The sequence below is a fragment of the Cebus imitator genome, unplaced genomic scaffold, assembly GCF_001604975.1.
Source record: "Cebus imitator isolate Cc_AM_T3 unplaced genomic scaffold, Cebus_imitator-1.0 Scaffold102, whole genome shotgun sequence".
NCBI lineage: Eukaryota > Metazoa > Chordata > Mammalia > Primates > Cebidae > Cebus > Cebus imitator.
Genome location: NW_016107417.1, coordinates 3,833,817 through 3,858,099, shown reverse-complemented (window position 1 = coordinate 3,858,099; position 24,283 = coordinate 3,833,817). Strand labels below are relative to the sequence as shown.

Here is a 24,283-nt window from a genome sequence, read left to right as displayed (position 1 = left end):
TTTGGGGTTAGATAATTCTTTATTATGAGGGCTGTCCTGTGAACTGTAATGTGTTTAGCATTGTCCTGGCCTCTACCCACAGGATGACAGTGGTATCCCCAAGTTATAACAACCCAAAACACCTCCAGATGTTGCCAAATGTCTCCTTGGGACCACAACACGATTGAGTGATTGGGAAACAGTGCTCTAGGGACATAGGATCCAATAAATTACTCTTTGAGGCCATGAAAAATAGGCCCGTGAAGGGCCTGGTAAGGATGAACTTGGCCACAGTCCAGGCCTTAAGCGAGGGCAGTGGAGCCAAAGCATGGCTCTGAGGCTGACCTTCCCCTAGTTGCCATGATGACCAAAAGAGGGCTGCTTGTCTGTAGCTCCTACACCTCACATTTATGGGTGTGGACTAGAGTCAACAAATTCCCCCAGAAGCCCTTTATAAAAAGAGTGCTCAATCAAAGTCTTTAAGCAGACACTTCTATGAGCCTCAGGATTTGCTTTAGGGTCAACATGACCTGCCTCTGCTCTGAGCCTTCTGGTAGAACAATCGGGTGAATTGGTTTCCATCAGTTACCAGCTTGGACTCTTGACTCCGGGAACCTAAGGAAGAAGAGCTGAGGGTCACTGTCTACACTCAGCACTGCTGAGGCCAGGTGTCTCCTCTGTGTGGCTCCTCCAGCCACAGACCTCTCCCTCATCTTGGGTATCACTCAAGTCCTAGGGTGTTTAAGGTTTCTGATGCTTGCTTGGCACTGGCATGGCCTTGCTCTATTCACTTTTAACAGACTCATCCTGTCTCTCAAGAGCTGAAGTCCTAGAAGGGCAGGGACCATGTCTTTTTTTCCCTCTTTGTTTCCACTATGGATCCACCATATATTTTTTGGTCATATGATGCATGGATAGGGACTCTGAACTTGGAGCACCTTGCTGAAGTCAGTTTCAGGTGACAGCGCTGGTCCTAGGGAGAGCAAAGTGAGCAGGACGCACCAAAGGTAACTCCTCCATACACCCCCCTAATAAAATGTGTGTGACACCTGAAACTGTCACAAATGCACATGACACACTCAGGTGCACTCAGTAATGACAACTCGGGACAGCCCTCTGATTGGATAAAGGGATGATTTGACAAGAAGAGGTGCACTGCATTGAGAAGTGACTCCACCAAACATGTCACTCTTTGAAACACGGGGGCCGCTAAGAATAGGCATGTTAGTAGGAGCCCAGCTGCAACAGGTAGCAGCAGGCCTGAGGAAGAGCAGCAGGATTAGTCACTGCATTCTCCCAGCAAGGAGGAGTGGTATTAATGAGGAGGCATCCCCACCAGATCATCATCGATGGTGTAAAATCAGAACAGGTAAGAAGAGCAGGCTCAGCCAAGATCCTGAACCTGCTGATGAGCCTTTCAGTGGGAGGAAGGGGAGGAGAAGGAGGATGACAGGAGGAGAGACAAGGAAGGTTAGCCACCACACTGCTAGAACCAGGAAGTTCAGAGAAGGTAACTAGAAAGAGACTGGCCAGAGACAGCTTCACCTACACTAGCCACCCTGGGCCTTGGGAAAGGTGAAGAGGACTATTCCTAAGAGGACATGTCCAGTGGGGGCATCTGGGAATGGGAGCTGAGGGGACACTGCAGAGAAGAGTTCTGTCTTGTCTGCAGGAGCCAATGAAGGAAGGTCTCTGAGCACCTGCATGGGCTTGCCCAGGAGCCAGGGGAGGCAGAAAGCAAGCCATGGATGTTGGGAGGGCCTGGCTTCTTTGAAAGAAAGAGAAAGAAAAGAAGGGCGTGTCCTGCCCAGAGGAGACAAAGGGCCAAGCTCCCTCTCTGGTCCTGCTCTCTGTCACCCACCTGCTGTGCCACCACCTCACTGACTCCATCCCTGCCTCTGCCCTAAAAAAGCCTTGGCTGAGGGCAAAACACATCCTGCCCCCACACATAACTCAGGCTTGCCTTTGTGCCTTGCTGCCCTAGTGTTGGTACACCTTCATCTATCAGGCCAAAGCCTGCTCCTCACCCCCTGGCACCCAGGCACACCCATTCAGGCACTGGCTCACTCCTCCCATCTCCTGAATTGCCCTTCTGCTAAGTCCCTGTTTTCTTAGCCCCAACCCTTGAGATACCAGCTTCTCCCAACAATCTGAACCCAGTCCTTCCCCTGCCCTCAGCCTCCTGCCCAGGAGAAGCTCTGGAGCCTCCTTCTAGCTTAGCTCCCTGATCCCTGAAGCCTGCCAGCCACTGCAGCCTTATGTTGGGACCTTCGCAGCCCCAAGCCCTGTTCTTCTCCAGATCCCACCTCACTGCCCAGCCCTGATCCCTCCACCACAAGCTCCCAGCAGCTCCCTCTCCCAATCCCCATTCTGCCCCAGGTATAGCTAATCCCTGGCCTTCCTCTCACTCCCCCTACCTGGCGCAGGTTTCGGGTGACCCGGACGTCATGCCAGGCGTTGTCGTTGAACTTGCCATTGACGGGTTCCACAAGGGCCTCGAAGGCACCTGAGCCTAGGTTGATGACCAGCCAGACAGCCCCAGACTTGAGGGACAGGTTGACGTAGTCGGCCGACTTGCCTGTGTGCAGCATCAGGCCATTGCGCTGCAGGGTGCGGAAGGCCAGCGTGATCTCGTCAGTGCTGCTCTGGATAGGGTTGTGTGACAGGTCGTAGCAAAAGAACTCATTGCCTTTGAAGGTCGCCACAAACTCCTCCTTGCCTGGATGTCATGGTGTGGGGAAACAGGAAAAGGCTGAGTGGGGTGGGGTACACCAGAGCTTCCCTCTCCCCTCCAGCAACCCAGGCACTGGTCCTGGGCACCAGGAGCCCAGAGGTCCCAACCTGTAGCTTTAGGCCCCTTTCCCTCCCTCAGCCTGTCAACCATCCTCTCGGGACCCTGCCGTCTCTGCAGTCAAAAGTCAATGTCCCCCATGTCCATTTCCAAACTAGGAGGCTGCTAAGAGGCTCCCATACTGACAGTTGACAATTACTCTGCCAAAGGACCCAGCAGAGTGGAGGGTGCTCACCATCTCCTCCCCACCAACCTTGCCATCGGCCACTCCCCTTAACAAAGGGATATGGAAGGGACACAAGAGGTTCTGCCTTACTTCTCCCTGGGAGCTCCTCCCCTATGGCAGGGTCCACAAGGGTCTCCTACTCACAGCCCACCTCCCTTCCTGCCCCTTCTCCAGTGATGCCCAATCTCAGTGCCTGGAGACAGTTTCAGCCTCACCATATGGGATGTACCAATAGGCCTATTGTGCATCAGGGCACAGATGAGGAGAATGGGAGGTGGGGTGATGGGGGGAGGATCAGGAAGACACACAGGAAGACAATGCAGGTGACAGGGATACGCACTAGAGAGCAACAAGCCACCAAGCAGAGCTCACATGGGTGGCCACTGCGCCAGCTATCATCTCCACCCCCATCTCCCTACTCCAACCCAAGGACAGCGCAGACAGGCCCAAGGTGGAGAGCACAGAGTGCCTGGATGTGACCTGTGTGTGCCCAGAGAGTGACAGGGCAAGGGCAGGCCTGGGCTTTGTGCGTGCCCATGTCTGTGTGCGTTCATGTATGTCCATAAGCACCTGGCACACGGCCCTTCCACTGGCACTTTTTAAACTGAAGCAAAAACTACTGGGAGAGACTGAGGGATTGTCAGCATTCTGTAAGTTGGTGACAAGTGAGAAGACAATGACTCAGTAGTACCAGGAAGTTGGGGTGTCTGTCCAACACTGGCACAAGCCAGAGTGCAAGCAGAAACAAACCAGAAGACCTGGGTTCTACCAGTGGCTCACTTTTGGCCACTAAGCAGTGACACACAGCTGGCTGGCCCTGCCTACCTCACAGGACAGGTGCAGGGCATACAAGACTGGCCATGAGGGTCTTTATGAAGAGACCAAACTATCTAAATGCAGAATTCCCAGTAGATGCTCCCAAGGCCCAGGCAAGAACAGGCACAATGCCAGGGGGCATGCAGGGCCACCAGGAGCCACTTGTCTTCCCCTTGGGGGCAGGGCTCAGTAGCTGTGCTATGTGTTGAGGCAGTGGGGTGGGAGGGGTCTCCAAGTGCTGATTCTGCAGATCCCCTCCCCTCCACACACAGCCTGCATCTCTCTCTCTGGGCAGGCTGCCCACAGCCTCTGTCCTCACTACCTCCGGATGCCAAGGCACCAGCTGCTGCCCCAGAGCCTGGCACAGTACTCGCTGCAGCTGGCAAGGCCCGGTTTCCTGAGGCCACAGGGCAGCAAGGCTGGTGGGGGCCTGGGCAACATCGGGACAGTCTGAATCCCTTCCTCTGTCTACTTTAGGGTACCAGCGGAGAGGGCAAGAAAGCAAAAGTGAGGACCCCAGCAGAGACAAGAGAGAAAGGCAGGGAAGAGTGGCAAGGAGGTGGGAGGCAGGGCAGAGCAGGAGTAAGGTGACCCATCGCAGAGACAGACAAGAAATGAAGATGGCTCAGGGCTGTGAGGGAGCAAGAGGGGATGAGTGCAGCTATCTGGATAAAGAAAAGGAGCAAGCCCTGCAGAGACAGGGACAGGAGATGGGAAGAGGGCCAGCAAGGAAAGGAAATGGGGACCTCTAGGGAACAGAAGCCAAGGCTTTCCGGGGCCTTGTGTCTCCATAGCAACCAAGCCTGCTGCCCAGGCACTGGGAGAACCAGGGGGCTCAAGGACCAGAAAAAGGAATGTGTTTGACCTTGGTTTTGCCACATGTGCTCTTCCCTCCCAGAAGCCACTCCTCCCATTCCCTCACCTTCACTGCAGTCAAAGAAAATATCATTAAAGAGAGAGTCAAACAGAAAGAAAGAGAATAAGGCAACCACGTGAAAAAGTGATTAGGACAGAACAAAAGAGGCCAGCAAAAAGAAGAGAGGCGAGCCTGGGGCTGGACTGTGGCTGCCAAGGCCAACTCGAGAAACGAGGCCATTCCTCGACTCCTCAGCTCTGCCTCTGGTCTCCTTAGGGTGGGTGGCAACACTAGCTACTCCAGAGCTTGCACCTCCATGGGCTCCAGTCCCTTTGCCACCAGAGTCCTGGGTGGGTCCAGAGACACCAAGAGGCCCAAGAAGCAACCAGAGAGCCTGAAAGCCTTTGAGGAGAGGGACGGAAAAGAGATGAGCAAATGTGGAAAGAAAACCCAAAGATGGTGAGGAGAAACCTGAATCGGGGAGGTCTGGGCAGGACTTCAAGGGACTGGTGGAGGGATTCTACTGGGGTGAGCCTGTGGGGGCGACCGAGGGGCTCAGAAGAGCACAACCCGGATCCGGGCTGAACAAGCCCTGAAGCACCAGGGGGCGCTCTCCCCCATCTCGCCGTGTTGGAGAGACTGAGAACTACAACTCCCAGCAGTGCTTGCACAGTTACCGCCCGTAATTGCTCCAGACCCAGGAATGGGGGTAATAGCTGATGCTCGTTTCCTCTCACAGTTGGGTAGTCTGTAGCCCTACAAGTGTCCCCAGTGAAGATGTATGTGGCTAGAGGCTAGTTGTGGTCCTGCATTTCTGAGTATCGTGCATGAGGGACTGAGCAGCTGCCTCCTTTCCGAGCCCAGCTCCCAGACCTCCTCTGGGAAGGTCTCCAGCGCCCTTCTCCGCCCTCCCTACTCTGGAGCGCTACAGCTGTCTGTTCTGCTCTCTTGGCACTTACTGCCTAGTAACATCTTGTACTGCTCCCTGGAGAGGAAATGCGATGTGAGAAAGAAGACCTGGGCGCTAGTACTGGCTCCACCACCAGTTCTGTGACCTTGGCTGGTCACAAAGCTGGGCTCTAAGTCCCAGCTTCCCCCTCTGGAAAATGGAGCTGATAATCAGGAACTGCACAGGCTGCTGTGGGCATCTCAGAAAGAGAAAGGTAGGGTCCAGCTTCCTCAACCGTAAAGCACCCCACAAATAAACGACTCATGCCAGTTGGTAACTTTCTGCGAGTGTGCTGCCTCTTTCCCTGTCTTTCTCTTTCTCAAGGATTTTTTTTTCTTTCTTTTTTTTTTTTTTTGGTAGAGATGGAGTCTCACCATGTTGCCCAGGCTAGTCTTAAACCCCTGGCCCCAAGTGATCCTCCCACCTTGGCTTCTCAAAGTGCTGGGATTATAGGCATGAGCCACTGTGCCTGACCTCAATGAACAAATTAACTCCTCTGAAAAGAGTGTGCACTTTTCATATACTTTGCATGGACCACACTTTATTGTAGTTATTTGTTAAAACATCAATCAGCCTCTTGGGAATGGAGCCCATTGGCTCATTTAAAATAAATTTGCTGACCACATGGCTACTTATGTGCCAAGAGCTGTGTAAAGCATTGAGGGTGCAGGAACAGAAATATCCAATCCCTGGCCTCAAGGAGCTTGGTATAGTTGGGGAAGCAAACAGGTAAAGTGACAGTTACTATACAGTGTGATGAGCCTTCTAATGGAAGTGTGGAAACACCAGAAGTGTCCAGGTTCTCCTGGGGTGTTCAAGGAGACTTCCAGTGTGGATGGCCTCGCTGCTTTCTCAGAGTCAGATGAAAGAGACACACCACGTCATTGGGGAAGGGACAAGGATGGCAGAAATCCAGACAAACAGAAGATTAGACTAAAGAATGGAAATGGGACTCCATAGCCCCAGTGCTTGGCACCCACTGGATTTCCTTGAGGACTTGTTATATAGTGGCTTGTAAACTTCATAGAAAAGAGATTATTTTAAAGGAGGAGGCCTCAATACAGAAAAAGGAGCTAGAGCCGTAAAGTGGGCTTAAAGGCCCCTTGCTGGCCACAACCCCCAACCAGAATCTCCCTGGACTGGGCACCTAGCAGGCTTCCAGAATTTGATGGTTACATGGGTGTTGCCCTGCTGCCTGGTTGCCTTACCAAAGAAACAGATAATTCCTAGGGGTCGGTCTGAACAACTGCCACAAAAAAAGATACCTGTGTTCTAGAAAGAGGTCATCAGAACAACTGGGTTTTGCAAAAGAAATGGAGGGTTGTGACCCTTCACACCAAGGCAGCTAATAGGGCCTTTGGACTGGCACTCGGGGAGCAGGCCCATCAGTTCCCACAGGCCTCAGAGAGGACAAGGGGATGTGCCTGTGTTGACTTGGCTTCCCCCCAGGAAGCACGGTTAGCCTGCCGCAGGATGAGGGCTGGACTCTCTGGGGACCATTGGGGTCACTGACCTTTTGTTGGCTGGTGCACATCAGCGGCTCCTCCTCTCCCGGCCCCCCCCTCGGAGAACAGTAAGGACCCTACTGGAGAAGCAGAATTGGGGAGTCAGGCACAGGGGCTACCAAGCCAGTCCCTCCCCAGCCTTGAGGGGATGAAGGGCCCTCTCCAGGGTGGAGGTGCTGCTTGCAGGTATAGGGAAGGAGAGGCTTTTCTGGGGACCCCCTTGCCTTCAAGACCTCTAGGGAAGGAGCCACTTGACAAACCAAGGATGATCAGCCCCACAGACCCCATCAGACTCATGATCACTGACTTCCACTCTTTGCCTGGGGTAGGGAGACTGAGCAGAGGAGCAGAGGCCTCACTGCTAGTGCGGCATCCCCTCTTCCCCACAGCAGGCAAATAGGCCAGCCCTTAGCACTGAAGGCCCCCAGCACTCCCTTCTAACTTCTCACTCATTCTCCTGGCCTCCTCCATGAGGCACATTCTCCCCACCACTCTGTACCTTTGCTCACACCCTTTCTGCTGGATCGAGCTCACCCTCCCCAACTCATTCAAAAGCCTGACACAGGTGCCCCTCCTCCGGAAACTTCTCCAGATTTACACCCAAGCTCTTCTTCTGTTCTTTCCTGTCCTTGAGGCTCTCACTACACCTTGAGTCTGTCTACACCTGCTTCATTCACCATAGTGAGTGCTCGGAAGCTCTCCCCTGTCCATTCCTTTGCCAGTTAGACCCTGGAGCTTCCCAGAGATTTCCAAGGGCTTCCTGTAATTCCTGTCTGTTCTTCATCCCACCAGTGTGCCTATAAGGGAGATCCTGCTTGCAGCTCAGCCTGGATGTGGGCAAGTCCTTTCTCAGGAGTTATTTCTCACTCCTCACCACCCCACTCATCACTAGCACCTAGGTCTCCAGTCCAAAGGCCCTGGCAGGCACATGTTACCATGTCTGGGTTCCAGGCCAGCTTGAACTCTTCAGCCCACCTCTCTCCCTGCCAGTGAACCTACACACTCAGCACCTGGCTTCCAGATACCCAGCCCTACTGCCAGATCCACAGGATGGCTTCAGGATGAGAAAACTCAGTGATGAAGGGGGAAAGTCCCTATATGGGCTCTTACTCCAAACTTAATTGCAAATCCCAAAACTTGAACTAGAATAATACTTGAGCTGTGGAAACATTCCAGGGGGGGCTTGCTGAGGTCCTCTGGGAGGACCTTCACTTATGACAAAGGGGAGCCACAGCCAGCACCCACAGAACCAGGCACTGAGAGGCAAGAAGGACGTGAGTGAGCCAGCCAGGGCTCGTACTCATGACTCCCCAATTGGGACTTCCTCTTTCCATACACTTCTTGCCATAATTTCACATCCCTGCAAGACTCCAAGGCCTCTACCTCCCAGACCTGAATCCATCCCAAATTTCATATCTATGCAAGTTTCTCCTGCAGCCCAATCTTGGTCCTACCTACAGTCTAAGGACCCCACTCTGTTCCTCTGTAAGATGATCCCCCAACAGAGAGCTGAATTGGGCAGGTCCAACAGTGCCAAAGGATCTGGAAGGCCAAAACCTTGAGCTCAGAGAGAATCAGTGACAGCGAAACACTGGAGGAGGCCAGAGCTGGAGGAGCTCAGACAGGACTCCTGGGTTCTGTCTCCAGGTTTGCTTAATACCAGGGCTCTCAATTCACCAATTAGGTCAGTGGAATCACTAACAAGTGACTTCATCTCTCTGGTCATCATCTGTCAAATAGGGTTAAGAGACATTAAAAAAATACAAGGGTGAAGGTGTGCGGGTGGGCAGGGGGTTGGGAGTGCGCACTGTGGAAAAGGAGAGGCCCTGCACCTCTCCTCCCATTTCCCATCTTGTCATAGATGGGGGATCCCACAGTAGCAGGGTGAGGGTGAAGAGACTGCCTAAGACCCTCTTTCTCCAGCCCATGCTTTTCTCTTGTTACTTAGGTCCAAAGAAAAGAAAGAATGATCAGAATGAGTGGAAAAAAATCAAACACCACCATGAGAAAGAAAAAAAAGCAAGATACGATACCAGGAAAACACAAAAAAAGGGTGACTGGAGACAACGGCAGGAGTTCAAACATCTCTTGATGTCAGAAACCAAGGTGAGATGTGGGCGGATGTAGTGCTTCAGGGTGGGCAAGGAAGAGGGGAATGCACAGACAAGGGCAAGTCCCCACCCCCACCCCAGCACCCCCCAGATAAAATTAAGAAATGGCAAAGGAAGGGGGTAGGGAAGGAAGAAGGTGTCAGGACAGGTGGAGGAGGGGAAGGGAACAGGGGAGGGATAGGGAGAAGAACAGAAAATCCAGGCGCAGGTTGGGGGCAATCCAATCCAATCCAAACCAAACCAAAACTTCAAACCATACCTTCGCTGTTTAACGTCAGGTGAGCCGGACCTTGGAAAGGGGAAGGAGAGAAAGAAAGAAAGAAAAAAAAGAAGAAAAAAGAAAGAAAAGGGGAAAGAAACAAAGAAAACAAGAGTCATCAAAATCAGCCAGAGAGAAGGGAGAAAAAAGCTTTTGCTGCCACAATTTAAAAACCCTTTTTAACTTGTGACAGACATCGGGGGGAGCCCCAGCCCAGGAGCTGAGGAGAGGGGCCCGATGCCGAAACAGAGGGTGGAGGGCACAACAGGGGAAGAAAGAAAGAGAGATTAGGGGCATCAGAGAGGGTGAAAGGGGTACAGGCAGAACCAGAGGAAGGAGGGGGCAGGGAGTCGCTGCATGGGGGAGAGGAGATTTTGGTTTCTTTTTTTTCTTCTTGCCGGAAAAAAAAAGGAAAAGGAGGAGAAGCATTAGGCTGGGAGGGTTGCTTTTTCCTTTTTCTTTTTTTCTTTTTTTTTTTCTTCCGGGAGGCGGAGAGAAAAAAAAACGGTCAACGAGAAAAAACAATTCAGATGGAGGAAAAAATAAAACACGACACAAAAATCAAAGCCACCTGGAGAGAGAGAGAGTGTCCTGTTAGCATGGGATTGAGCAGGCAAGGGAGCCTCCAACCCTCCAACACCCCTAATCCCGGTTATCCCTAGGATGCTGACAGAAAAGGGGAAAAGATGGGGCGGGTACAAAGAACCTGGGCCTAAAAAGATCCCCCTCTAAAGCAGGGTTTGGAAGGACATCTGTTGGGTTCTAAGCCTCCCGGCTACCCTTCTCAATAAACTCTGTATGGATAGTAGGGAACCTGCACACCTGGGTTCTAAGAGAAAACTGGGGCTCGAGAGGACAAAGTTAAAGAGGAAACAGGTAGGAGGAGGTAGAATCTAGGGAGACACTGAGAGACTGGGGTCAGAGCTCTCAAACAGCAAGGTCCAAAGAGGACAGCCAAGGCCCACTGGAGGAGGTCCAGCTCTCCAAGAGGTCCAAAGACTTCATTCATAAATGACAGCCCCCCCTAGCCAGGAACGGTGGCTCATGCCTGTAATCCCAGCACTTTGGGAGGCCGAGGTGAGCGGATCACAAGGTCAGGAGTTCGAGACCAACCTGGCCAACATGGCGAAACCTCATCTCTACTAAAAATACAAAAATTAGCTGGGCGTGGTGGGGGCACCTGTAATCCCAGCTACTCAAGAGGCAGGAGAATCACTTGAATCCCGTAGGCGGAGGTTGCAGTGAGCGGAGATCGTGCCACTGCACTTCAGCCTGGGCAACAAGAGTAAGACTCCGTCTCAATAAATAAATAAATAAGCCGGGCACGGTGGCTCAAGCCTGTAATCCCAGCACTTTGGGAGGCCGAGGCGGGTGGATCACGAGGTCAGGAGATCGAGACCATCCCGGTCAACATGGTGAAACCCCGTCTCTACTAAAAATACAAAAAAATTAGCTGGGCATGGTGGCGCGTGCCTGTAATCCCAGCTACTCAGGAGGCTGAGGCAGGAGAATTGCCTGAGCCCAGGAGGCGGAGGTTGCGGTGAGCCGAGATCGCGCCATTGCACTCCAGCCTGGGTAACAAGAGTGAAACTCCGTCTCAAAAAATAAATAAATAAATAAATAAATAAATAAATAAATAAATAACAGACCCCCATTCTCTGGTCAAAACCTCTCTCAAATGACCCAAAATCTGGATTTTGAAAAGAGAAAATGGACTGAGAGGAAGATCAGCTAGGATTTCCATCCGAGATTACACTGGCCCCTTGAGAGGGCCTTGTCAGCCCTAACCCGAAGTACCCCTCCCCAGCCTTATTGGGAAGGAACCTGGACCAATGGATCAGTACCCCAGTCCCCAAAGAGCACCAGCCATGGAAAGCTCTCTCCTAGAGAGGCTGGTACCACCAGGCCCACAGCTGGGCTGAGACCCCAGGGCTCCCTGAGATGGCCAGCCAGCTCCACCAAACCTCAGAGCCGCCCCCCCAATCCCACTCACTCCCCTGTGGTGTCTGGCCAAGAGGGTAGGAAAGGCAACAGCCCTGTGGTGCCACTGTCACCCTTGGAAACAAGCCCCACTGCTATGGCAATGAGACGTTGACCCTAGGGATAGAAAGCTGGGGCCAGGATGGAAGTAGCAAGATTAAAGAGTTACAAGTATCTCTGAAACAAAGCTGGATGGGCCGGGATGCCTGGGCTCCAGGAGGAAAGACAGCGAGGAAGCCAGGAAGCACATGGCCAGGGGCCGAAGGCCTGGACCCCTTGGCCAGATGGTTCACGCTGCCCTCTTTGCCCCATCTCTCTGAGTTGGCATTGGTTTCTCCCCACCTCTGAGTCTTGAGGCCACTTAGGGGAGAAGGCCATAGCTGCTAAGGGCAGCCTCAGGACAGAACAGCTCTTGGGAGGACGTATGTTTTTATCCAAGACACAGGTAAGGACCCAAGCATTTGAACCGAGTCTCCTCATTCCTTACTCTTGAATACCTTTCTACTCTGCCACCAACTCTTTCCCCAAGAACTACCAGCATCTCCTTCCAAACCCCCCAAATTCAGGACCCAGACCGAGAGCCCTCAACCCACATCTGACTCTCCCTGTCAGAAGCAGCCTTGCTCTCAGGCTCCCACCCTTGAGAATCCAGGCCTCTGCCCACCCCCAGCCCAGGAGCCAGCTGCCCTGTGAACCCACCCTCTGTCTCCCACAGGCCTGACTGCTGCTAGGGGAAGCCACATCTCCTTCTCCCAGACCCTTCCATTGCCCAGCTCCTCGCCAGCCTCATTAGCATTCGGCAGTCTCCCTCTGTCACCACGGCAACCAGCTGCTCAGCTCCCTCAAGCGTGACAGCACCAGCCATCTTGGTGAAGGGGAGGCTGGTTCCCTTCCTGTCTACCCCTGGCTCAGCCCCAGCTGGCCCGAGGGTTTTCTCCCTAAAGTCAGTCTCCCTGCTAATATGAAATCTCTGCTCCCTCCTCCTGGCCCCCAGCCTCACTGGGGTATTCACTTCCCCATATCCACCTGTGGCATCAGCCCCTCCTCCCACCGCTGGAGTAGAGACTGGCAGTGATGGATGGCAGAGCCAAGGGTCCCTTCCTAGGGCACTTTATCTGGCTGCTTCTGGGTCTCTTCGCCCTGCCACAAGAGGCTGGGAGGAAAAAGGAGGTGCTCAGCAGGGGCTGTAAAGCAGGATCTCAGGGTTCCTGTAGAAAGCTAGGCCGCGGGCACAGTATCAGGTGGAAAGAGGGTGAAGGCACAGAGGACTCCTTAGAGATGTAAGGGGAGCTGCAGGGTTAGAGCACAGTGCCACAGAGGAGGCCCCCCACCCACCCACATGGAACCAACACCTGCTAAACCCGCCTCCCCACCTTCAGTCTCATCGCCTAACTCTCCTACTGAAACCCCAGCGAGAACCACCATTGGAAGAAGAAAGATGGTGATAGGTGACAAAACAAGCAGGCACACAGACATGTCACGGAGTGATACAGAGATACATCAGACTCCTAGGTGTGTATACACACATACACACACACATACAGCCTCCAATACACAGCCCTGCACAGCCACTTACATGCAGGCACACACAGTGCCACATCTAAACCAGCAGACTATCACGCGACCCAAAGAAATGGCAAGGTGGCATCCGCAGGCCTCCTTCCCCACGGGTCCCCAAAGCCCGGCTTCTCTTCTTGTCCCTGTCTATCAGCCCCTTTCTTCTGCCCTACTCCTGCCAGAATCCTTTTTCCCAACTGCCCCTCTGGCTTTCTTCTCTTGGCCAAGCTGTTCCCACTTCCTGCCCCTCTCTCTAGCTTCAGACTTGAGGCTTTCTCTTTCCACCCCTTCACTTACCCCCTCTCCTTCCTCCATCTCTCTCCTCCCTTTTTTTTTCCACTCCACGCTTTTTTCCCTTTCTCTCTTCCTCCCTCCATCTCTCCCTTTGTTCTGGAGGAGACATGACATCAAGAGCAAGTAAAAGTCACATCAGCACTAAATCTTATCTCCAGCCTTCAGAAGCCTGCGTCCACCCAGACACGCAGACTCTCTCTCTCTCTCTGACACACACAGAGGTAAACACTGACATACGGAGATGCAAACACAGATGCAGACACACAAAGATGCTGATGTTCTACACAGGCAAGCAGAAATGTGAGCATACCACATATGCATTGATAGAGGCTCACAGCACACCCACACACTCAGACACAAAACCATGTGACATGTACATGGCATATATCCATAGTTGTGCACAGAGACATATAGACCAGCAGAAGAGCTATATGAATGTATGTGCATGCAGATGCAGACACACACACACACACACACACACACACACACACACGTGCCTGTCTGCTGGGCCCAGAGGACCTGAGGACCCCCAAGGAGAAGAGACATCCAAAAGAGACAAGTCAGACCATGGACATCACAAGAAAAAATGGGTTCCAGCCCCACACTGAGGCCAAGAGGCTCTTGCTGCCTTTCTTTCCCAGGACTACTATATCCCTGGCACATTCCTCTGCTCCTCCACAGGGAGGACCTGCCCTCCCACTCCACTTTCCCAGGAGAAGGGACTGGGATGCCACCTCATGCTTGCTTTGCTGCCTTCTTCATGGTGGCTATGTGAGCTCATCTTCAACACAGCCTTCAAGCCAGAACTACCTTCTTCCTGCTCTCAGTCCATCCCAGAGGAGGAAAAGAAACAGGGAAAGCCAAATTGCGAGAGAAAGGGTCAGAGAATGACAGAAACCCAGAGATAATCTGGGGAAGAAGAGGCACATGGTCCAGGGACAGGGTCTTGGAGAAAAGGAGGTAATGACAAAAACTGGAGAGGAAGAAGAGGCCAACAAAACAGGAGATAGAGAAAGAACAGATATAGAAACCTCAGAGAGAGGCATACACCCCATCCTTGCCCTCTGACCTGGATGAAGGAAGAAGTGGATCACCCCTACCTAGCAACCTGTAGTACAGTGGCTAGGGGCCTACCACAAGTGTCAAGTGTTGGTCACAGTGGGGCAGAGAAGCTGCCCCCACCACACACCCCAGACCCCCTACTCTGCCGGTGCACTCCACTCCAGTCCCCTGAGCCCTGCAGCAGTGGCACCAGACTCCAGGGCAGATTCTTCCCAACCACAGGTTTCTGGGGCAACAGGCCCATCCCACCCTGCCCCAGTATATGGCAAAATTGCTTTTCTAAGCTTCCTAACTTGGGCTGGGCTAAACAGTGTCTACCCACTCACTTCTGGGCACTTCAGAATCCTGTCAGCCCCGTCCCTCCACCCCCATTGCTCATCTCTTCCCTAAGTTTCCCTTTCTCTCTCTAGCCTGGAGAGGAAAAGGAAGAAGAAAGTCCAATCAGCAGCCTCCCACCCCTCGAAACCCATGAAGAGGGGATGCAAGAGAGCAGAGCGAGGCAGCCAAGGGAGGACCCCAGACATCCTTCTCCAGAGGAGCCCTAACACGGCAGGAAAGGGAGTCCTCTGGTAGCCAACGACAGCCCCTCACGTAGGATCCCATGGCACCAGATCCACTACCCCAGTGACCAAGAGGCTTCACTCACCTTCCATGGGGTGCTCCTCTGCAGCCAGTGAGGTTTGGAGAAGGGGGAGGCAAAGAGAAAAGAAAAAGGAGGGCTGTTAGCAAAGGTACCATGAACAGGGGCTCCAAGGGGCATGTGGAGTCCAAGCCCACCCAGGCCCTGACATGAGTCACCCAATGTAAAAGGCCCAAGTCTCAAGAAACAGCACTATGTTGGGGATGAGGCAAAGACAGAGCTGCTCCCTGAGTCAGAACCTCACACACAGCCAGCCAGTACCCATCACACCCAACCCTCAAGTAACATTTCAGGAAACCAAGGCCCAGGACAGGGAATTGACCACACTCAAGGTCACACAGAGAATCTGAGGCACGGCCAGGAGTGGCAGTCAGGCTTCCCAACTTCCCCAGAGAGGCTCCCCCACTGCATTCCATTGCATCTCAGAGACAGATGGAGACACACTCACACCACTAACTGTCTCAGAGAGCTCACCAGAGACACACTCATGCTCAGTGACACACTGACACACATAGGCACTTAGCAATCCAGGGACACACACAGTCTCCTACAACTCACATCTAAAGCCTCTGCACACAGAACCCAACCACCCACAGCCCCTGACACTCCCAGGGGTAAAAAGACATCAGGACACAGAGTGGGCAAACAAAATTCTGCCACACAGCACTGTGTGACTTTCCTCCTATTCACTTAACCTCTCTGAGTCCCTACTGCCTCTTCTGCAAAAATGAGAGGGGAGGGCTGGATAGTTTCTGAGGCCTCGTCTGACTCTGATTCTGGTTCTAGGACAAATATCTTCTTAACATCTGGATGAGGCCAAGGGCCCCCAGGCTGGATGGCCACACCAGTGGCCATCTTGAAGAGAGTCCAAATTCAGTGGGCCACAGTGGGCCCAGACCTAGACCATGCCACATCCTTCAGACAGACAGACCTCACCTATTAGGGCCCTGCCTGGGCTTGGCCTTCGAGCTCACCAAATGGGTCAAGAGGGAGATGGAAAGAAGAGAGGATGAAGACAATTCCTTCAACTAAGCTACAGTTCCTCAAGCAGGCTGGACTCTGGTTTGCTTTGTAAGTAGATGGACAGGCCCCCAGTTCCAAACATTTGCCATGTGCTCACCTCCTGGGAGCCTTTAGATGAAGCAATAGGCAGGAAGTAGGAAACAGCACAACCTGCAAATACACAAACCCATGGGGAAACACATACTTGCATGTGCAGCCCCCCCCGGATACACACTTATGCACACGCAACTATTCAGTACACACTCACGCATGCACACACTATCTCCTCCTACCTCCAACATCATTTGGTGGTATCTGTTCATTCTCTCATGGAGAGGTAGCTAAACTCCGAAAAAAAAAAAACAGTCATTTGTGATACCTTATATCACCTCCATAATCCATGCACATACAAAGGCTGAAGGCAAGCACCAATACCTGCACAGTAACCTGCTACGTAATACTAGACACACACACCACCACCCCACAGTGACTCCAGTGGCTAAAGATACACAGCGGGCGATGAACACAGCTCTCTTTCTATCTCCCATTTCCTAAACCTACACACACAGCCTTTCCACGTCAACATGTCTTACAAACACATTTCTCTATATGCTTTTACCTGACAGCTGCATCACCTAAAAGCTATGTCTCCAATAGTTTTCTTAAGTAAACTGAATTACATTATATTTATGGGGGAGCTGGCTAATGAAGGGGCCCTCTGGAAACCCTTTGGCTCTCATGAAGACTGCTGTGCAGGGTTTCTCAGGTTCCAGGATGCTAAGACCCTGGTCAGTCAGCACTATTGTCACCAGCACCTGTGCAAATAAAGAGGCATGGTGATTTCTAGATAATCCAATATGGCAGATATTTCAAAAAATATCTCCACCTGCCAGAAATGTACGTCATGCTAAGCTCAGGAAGATGAAACAATCAGGCTTGGTTTGTTTCTGGCTTTGGAGGGACACCACCTAGAAACTCTTCCTCTGCTGCTCTTTGCTTTCTGCTGACTCACCTATGACCCTCACCTGCTGCCCCGAGCTCCTCTGGGCTTGGCCCCTGCCCTCCACACTCCTTTCATTTCTCCTTGCTCTCCTCAGTGATGGCTCACTTTTGTGCACAGAGACTCCCAAACCTGCATGGGCAGTCCTGGCCTCCTCCCTCAGTGCCAGTCCTGTATTGCCACGTGTCCATCCAGCAATGCAATTGCGCAGTCAACTCTCTGACATCTAAACTCCACCACTGAAGCCATTCTCGACACCTCCACTCCCACAACCAAGTGCTCATTCCCCTGTGCTTCACAAAGCCCCTGCTTTCAACTAATGCTGCTTGAGCTCCCACTACATGCTCCACACTGCCCTCACAGGCTCCAGAGATTCCATTAGTTAGCCATGTGCCAGGCACCATACTGACCCTCACATGCAATATCACACATCAGCTTCAATGCAGCTCTGAGCTCGGTGCTATCTATCTCCTCCGTACAGAGAAGGAAACACACCCAGGAGCACAGAATCACCTTTGCCCTTCTCCACTGCAATCCTAGGTCATCATAGCCTCTGGCCTCATCCCTTGTGCTGGAAACCTGCAAAACTCCTGGTCAGTCTCCCAGCCCATCCCCAGCCTGGCCCTCTTGGCACAGGTATGCCTTACTAAATACTGCTGTGATCAGAACTTCTCACCATTTCTGATACAAACCTCTCTCCTGTGCCCTTGACCTATGTACCCATCTGCCTTCAAAGCCGCTGTCTCTGAGTGTCTCATGGGCTTCCCACACTCAATATGACTAAGGTAGGCCTCATAACCCTCCCCCCACACCAGCAAATTCCCTGATCAAGTTAGGCACCCAGAAAGCACCTGCTCCTTTTGTCAGACCAATCACCAGGTTTGTTGGTTCCACCTTCTAAAACCCTAAAAACGAAACTAAACTCCTAGAAATCTTTATCATACTCCATTTCCACCAGCACTGCCCAGATCAGGCCCTGCTGAGGTCAGGCCCTGATCAGTCCATCTCCTTAGAACATTAGTAGGCCTCTGAGATGACACCCCCAACAGCCACTTTTTTCACCCTGAAATTAACATACCACAGCACACAACGTGGTTCACTCCAGCCATGTCACAATCCTGCTGAAAACTCTTCAAAGCTTCTCAGTGCCTGTAGGTTAAAGTCGAATCTTCTCAGAAAATTTCACCCAAAATTTGACTGTGCCTTCCTCTAACCTCCTTTCCTGTGACAATCCAGGCTGCAGCCACCCCATCTTCTTCCTGTTTCTATAATATGCCACGTTTCTGCACATAATATTCCTTGTGCTTGAAACACTCTTCACATATAGCTGGCTGAGAAAATCTACTCTTTTCTTCTTTTTTTTTTCTCTTTTTTTGAAGATGGAATTTCACTCTTGTTGCCTAGGGTAGGATGTAATGGAACGATCTAGGCTCACCACAACCTCTGCCTCCCGGGTTCGAGTGATTCTCCTGCCTCAGTCTCCCAAGTAGCTGGAATTATAGGCATGCACCATCACACCCAGCTAATTTTGTATTTTTTTAGTAGAGATGGAGTTTTCCCCAAACTCCTGACGTCAGGCAATCCACCCACCTCAGCCTCCCAAAGTGCTGGGATTACAGGCATGAGACACTGTGCCCGGCTCAAAAATCTACTCTTTCAAGACCCAGGTCAAGGGCTAGCCAGAGTGGTTCACACCTGTAATCCCAGCACTTTGGGAAGCCAAGGTGGGAGGATCACTTGAGCCTAGGAGTTTGAGACCAGCCTGGGCAACACAGGGAGACCCTGTCTCTACAAACAAATACAAAAATTAGCCAAGTGTAATGGCTCATGTCTGTAGTCCCAGCTACTTGGGAGACTGAGGTGGGAGAATCGCTTGAACCTGGGTGGTCGAGGCTGCAGTAAACTGTGATGACACCACTGAACTGCAGCCTGGATGATGGAACAAATCCTTGCCTCAAAAAAAGAAATAAATAAATTAGCCAGACATGGTGGTGTATCCCTGTAGTCCCAGCTACTCAGGAGGTTAAAATGGGAGGATCATTTGAGCCCAGGAGTCTGAGGTTACAGTGAGCTACGATTGTACAACTGCACTTCAGCCTGGGCAACAGAGTAAAACCCTGTCTCTAAAAAAATAAAAACAAGAGAAATTAAAAAAAAAAAAAAAAAAAGATCCAGGTCATTACACATTTGTCTTTGTTCTAAACAAAAGAGAGCTAGCCTTCCTCTTTTGTGCCAGCTCTAGAAATGTACATTCTATTATTAATTCTCTTACTGAATCTCTATTGCAACTGTTTCAACATGTCTTTCCTGACTTGACTGTGAAATATCCAAAAGTAAGGACAATGCCTCATTCATCTCTCTATATCCAGCTGCTTGCATGGTTCCTGGCTCAGAAAAAGGCATTCCCAAGTTTGTTGAGGGAATCGTAAAATAACACTTAGCATATACTGAGCACTTAAGGGTGTGCCTGGCTCTTTATGTCCATTGTTCCTCTAAGCACCCCTGCTACCTTGTGAATGGATATTACTATCACTCCCTTTTAGAGCTGAAGAAACCAAGACTTAGAAAGTAGGAGTAACTTATCCAAGGTCACACTGCTAGTTAGAGACACAGTCAAAATTTAAACCCAAATCTGTCTGGCTGAACACTTCCAGTGGGCTACATGCTTAGCTTGGAAGTAAGACTTCTAGAAACTGATTCTAATGTAAGGTTCTGATTTTATCTACCACAAAGCATAACCAACTTGGTCTCTTCACCATGCCCTGGCCCACTCAGTTCACATCTCCTATACTCCTCATGTAGGCTGTTCTCCCGAACAGCCCTGCCCTTTCCTTTCTATCACTATAACTCACACTCGGTCATCCTTCTTCAAGGTCTGGCCAAGTAACACCTTCTCCTTGAAGCCTTCTCTGACCACTAGAGCTAATAACCATAGTACCATTTATTGATCACTTAGAATAGTGCCTAGTGCATTGTAAAGGATTTTCATATATTAATTCATTTAGTTCTTACAACGATATTACCTCCATCTTACAGAGTAGGACACTGAAGAACAATGTGGATAAATTAACTGCCCAAGTTCACATAGCTAAGAAGTAGCAAAGCTAGGTTCAAACCATGGCAGCCTATACTCTTACTCATTTTGCCATCTTTATTTAGAGGCATCTAGCATGTCTCTGGGTTCTAAGAGCAGCTGCTGTCTATACCACCCTCTAGAGAAGCCTGTCCCATTCTGCCTGGAGGCACTTCTATCCACAGAAACTGTCAGGACCACAGGTACTAGATGTTAGAGCTGACAGAATGACCCCAACATAGGTGATCTCATTTGCTTAACTTTCACACACAAGACTTTACTGCCTCAGCAGAGGACAGAGGTGGTGTCACAGATGGTATGTCTTGCCCAACAAACTCAAGATCCAACAGATTGATATCAAGGACAGTGATGAAGACCAGAACAAAAGGGAAAAGAAAAGGTTCTAAACAGCCAAAACATACATCTAACACCTGGGCAGTTAAGAGCTGTTACTTTCTGGCTACTCTCCACACACTGCCTAGAAGGTAGCCTTGCTCTATAGAAGCAGTTGCGGAGTTGTAAAACTGCATCCTCAATAAAGTTACTTCTACAAAAAAGGAATAAAAAAGAACTGTTATTTTCTCATAGAGCCTCAGGCCCTAACTAGAGTCCACCTACTGTTAGTGACACACAATTCTAACAGCAATTCCTAGCTTAGGAATGCTGATTTCTAGGTTCACACACACACAGAGAGAGAGAGAGAGAGAGAAAGAGAGAGAGAGAGAGACAGAGAGAGAGAAAGGTGTCAGTTGCTACCTGACAACTCCTCATAAGGGTGGAGATAGAAAAAATAGAAAAAGCTAATATAAGAATTCAAAAGTACAGCATTCAGACATCATCTCAGTCAGGGACAAACCTCAGTGAAAGAACCACCACATGACAGTTTGGCATAATACCTGAGGGGAATCACGACCACCCTGAGTCATCTGAAAAAACTTAAATCACATTCCAGCTATTATGCTTAGGGAGGCAGAGAGGTGTGTAACACATTATGGAGAGATTTCCATCTGAAATATGTTAAATGTGGGTTAGTTGTGTGTTTTAATGGGATAATGCCCTGCTCTCTGGGATGAGTTCCTCTCCAAGGGCTTGGAAAACTGAGATTTTCCTGATCCATCTCCATTCTCCTTTCTCTGTGCTGGGACAGCTGACTGACGAAACACAGGAACACCCTCAGCACACACTGGCTTAAGGGAAAAGCTGTGGCCCAAGGAATTTAGGGTAGTTACTGGTTTGTGATAAAACCTGGACCCTAAATAGCCCCAACAAACCAAATGCAGGCAATCAATGGAACAACTGACCAGCTCTCCTTTCAGGAGGCAGCATGGAGACAGGTAGGGAGTGACAGGCTCTTGAGTCAGCTCAGGGCTCAGATCCCAGCTCTTATACCTCTGAGCCTTTCTTTGACCCTCTGTAAAATGGAGAAAGTTATCCTCACATGGTGATCATAAGGACTAAATGAGATAAAATATCGAAGACACCCAGCAAATGCTCAATGGCTGCAAATCCCCCCTCTCCTCCTTTAACCTTACCATCTAATTCTCTGTGTTCTAATTGCTCCTTTGCTGGGTCTGCAGCCACTACTACTCTTCCTCCTCCTCCCAGCCGTCTGCTCCTCTGAAGTCTTCTGCTCAATTTTCCTCACCTTCTCCTTGGCCACTTCATCTGATCGCAGAGCTTCAAATACTATACACACACATGGCTCCATCTGCAGCCTCACCTTCAACCCAAAGCTCTGGTCTCACATTCCCAATCACCTGGAATGTCAAGAGGTACCACTACTTAACACAAGCATGATCTATTGTGGCAGGACTGCTCCCCTTCCTGGCACCCCCCTTTCCTCTCACCCCTCCACCAACCTTCCAACCGTGCAGATCTGAAACTTCATCATGTCTGAACCCTCTCCTCCCACTCCTCATCCAAGAGGAAGAATCCTACAGTTTCAGTCTCAGCAATGGCCTTCAATCACTGCCACCACAACTGCCACCACCCTTCCTTGCCACTCCCCAAGACAACCAAGGCTCAGGGTCTCAATATCTCTTGCCTGACCTATCTCCCAACTGATTTTTTCACTACATAATTCTGTCTTCTATAAGCCCTCTGCACTTCACTCCCAGCTCCCTAAGTATAGCTCTTATCTGTTTATCTGCTCAACATTCTTTTGTGGCTCCATTTGCCAATACACTGTACCCCATCAGCATTCAATGTGAGTGAAATAATTTAAGCCAGATCACCAAGACCTGGCCTCAACCTGCTTCTCCTGCTTTAGGTTCTACTATTCTCCCTATACTTCTTGGTGCCCTCTAGAGATACGATGTATATTTCTCCACTTCCATGCCTTTGCTCATACCAGTTCCTTTGCTTCAAATGACCTTCCCCAACCAAGCTTATTAATCAATGTTTGAGGCCAATTGTAAACAGCATGCATTTCATACTTATAAACTAAAAACTACCATTTACTCATCACTAATTTTATATAGCAGATGCTCATTTAATTCTCACAACAAACTTATAAGATAGGCATGTGTATCCCCATTTTATACATAAAAGAACAGAGAGAGTTTAAGTGTAAAATCACAGTCTGGATGCAGAATCTCTCTCTTTTTTATTTTTTCTTTTGAGACACAGTTTCACTCTTTGTTGCCCAGGTTGGGGTGCAATGGTGCGATCTCAGCTCACTACAACCTCTGCCTCCCAAGTTCAAGCGTTTCTCCTTTCTCAGCCTCCCAAGTAGCTGGGATTACAGCCACATACCACCACACCTGGCTAATTTTTGTATTTTAAGTAGAGACTGGGTTTCATCATATTGGTCAGGCTGGTCTAGAACTCCTGACCTCAGGTGATCCACCCGCCTCGGCCTCTCAAAGTGCTGGGATTATAGGTGTGAGCCACCGTGCCCAGCTGCAGAGTCTCTTAACAACACACTGGACAGCTTTTTTATCTGCTTCCTAAATTTAACAGTCAACTCCCAGAGCACAGAGTCCATCTTGTTCATCTCTGACTCCACTGCAGCCCCCAACACACAGCCTATCACAAAGGAGGCCTTGATAACTACCTGTGGAATTAAATCACCAACAAACACAAAACACACATGAGACACATGTGTCTACCTCTCTGCAAGCACACACATTACGACTAGCTTCCTATTTTCCTCCTGAGCAAATAGTATACGCCTGACACTCTGTCTTAAACACCTCACCATCACTCCACCTGAGGTCTCACACACATGCCTGCACATCCCTTCCTCTTTGATCACTTTTCAGCCCCTTCTTCACACATACAGGTGACATGAGGAAGCACTGACATGCAAATCATGGCAAGATCCCAGTCTACTCTATCCCAGCTTTGGCAGACAATCAGCAACAGGAGACAGACTCGGCCACCCCTGCTGAGCTCTGTCTTCAATTATGCGTGGCCAGATCCCTGAGAGAGAGAGGGGAAAAAAGCAAATTTCCTAGCATGGAGGTTCTCCATCAATGGGTAAGCCCAGACTCTGGGAAAGCAGGAGGGATTCCAAAGGATGCACAAAACCGTATGCACACCAAACATATGAAGGCAGATTGAAACATCTTGCATATAAAGCTAAAACCATTTTTCTAATGTATATTTTATTAACCACAATGGCAAATATAACATCAAAGGCATCTAAAGGTTTTTCCAAATTCACAGTAGCTTTGAGTCATTTATACTCATACTAAACAGATACAAAAATAACTGCTTTAGAAGGGGTACTGTGAATTACTGACTTTTAAAAATGTCCTCAATCTCAGAAAGAGTTGGAAACCACTCACAGCAGATGATGAGTGACTGTAACTCCAGGGAAGCCTGAGGATTCTGACCCCTAGAGCAGTCTCAGAGATCAAGAGCCAGGCCTGTTCCCCTTAAAGTCTTCCTTCCCCATCCCAATACCCAACAATGGGAGCCCATGCCTTTCCTCCTTGACTGGATGAGAACGTACTCGATGTATAATGAGCACAGGATATTATAAAAGCTACCTAGGAAATAAAGAACAAATAGAAAAAGAAATGAGGTTGCAGAGTGGGGAGAGAAAAGAAGGGAAGCAGTAGGGTTGTTGCTGTGCCTGTCATCTCCAGATGCAATCAGTGCTTACAACCCCCATGCCCACCGACAACATATATCTGAAAATATACACATAGATGTTTTCTTTTTTTTTTTTTTTTTT

The 24,283-nt window shown here is 50.3% G+C and overlaps 1 protein-coding gene across 27 annotated transcripts in view; it reads right to left on the bottom strand.

Moving 5' to 3' along the window:
- Positions 1-24,283, bottom strand: part of NRXN2 (neurexin 2) — a 115,194-nt gene that overhangs the window by 77,229 nt on the left and 13,682 nt on the right. For 17 of the 27 annotated variants that reach the window (XM_017537217.2, XM_037741634.1, XM_017537231.2 and 14 more), the window contains 4 exons: positions 15,032-15,049; positions 9,493-9,522; positions 7,131-7,202; positions 2,397-2,698 (listed from right to left, as the gene is read on the bottom strand). In XM_017537217.2, coding sequence (XP_017392706.1) covers positions 2,397-2,698; positions 7,131-7,202; positions 9,493-9,522; positions 15,032-15,049 — 422 coding nt within the window. The remainder of the gene's footprint in view (positions 1-2,396; positions 2,699-7,130; positions 7,203-9,492; positions 9,523-15,031; positions 15,050-24,283) is intronic. The other 10 variants (XM_017537229.2, XM_017537225.2, XM_037741631.1 and 7 more) reach the window with 4 other exon arrangements.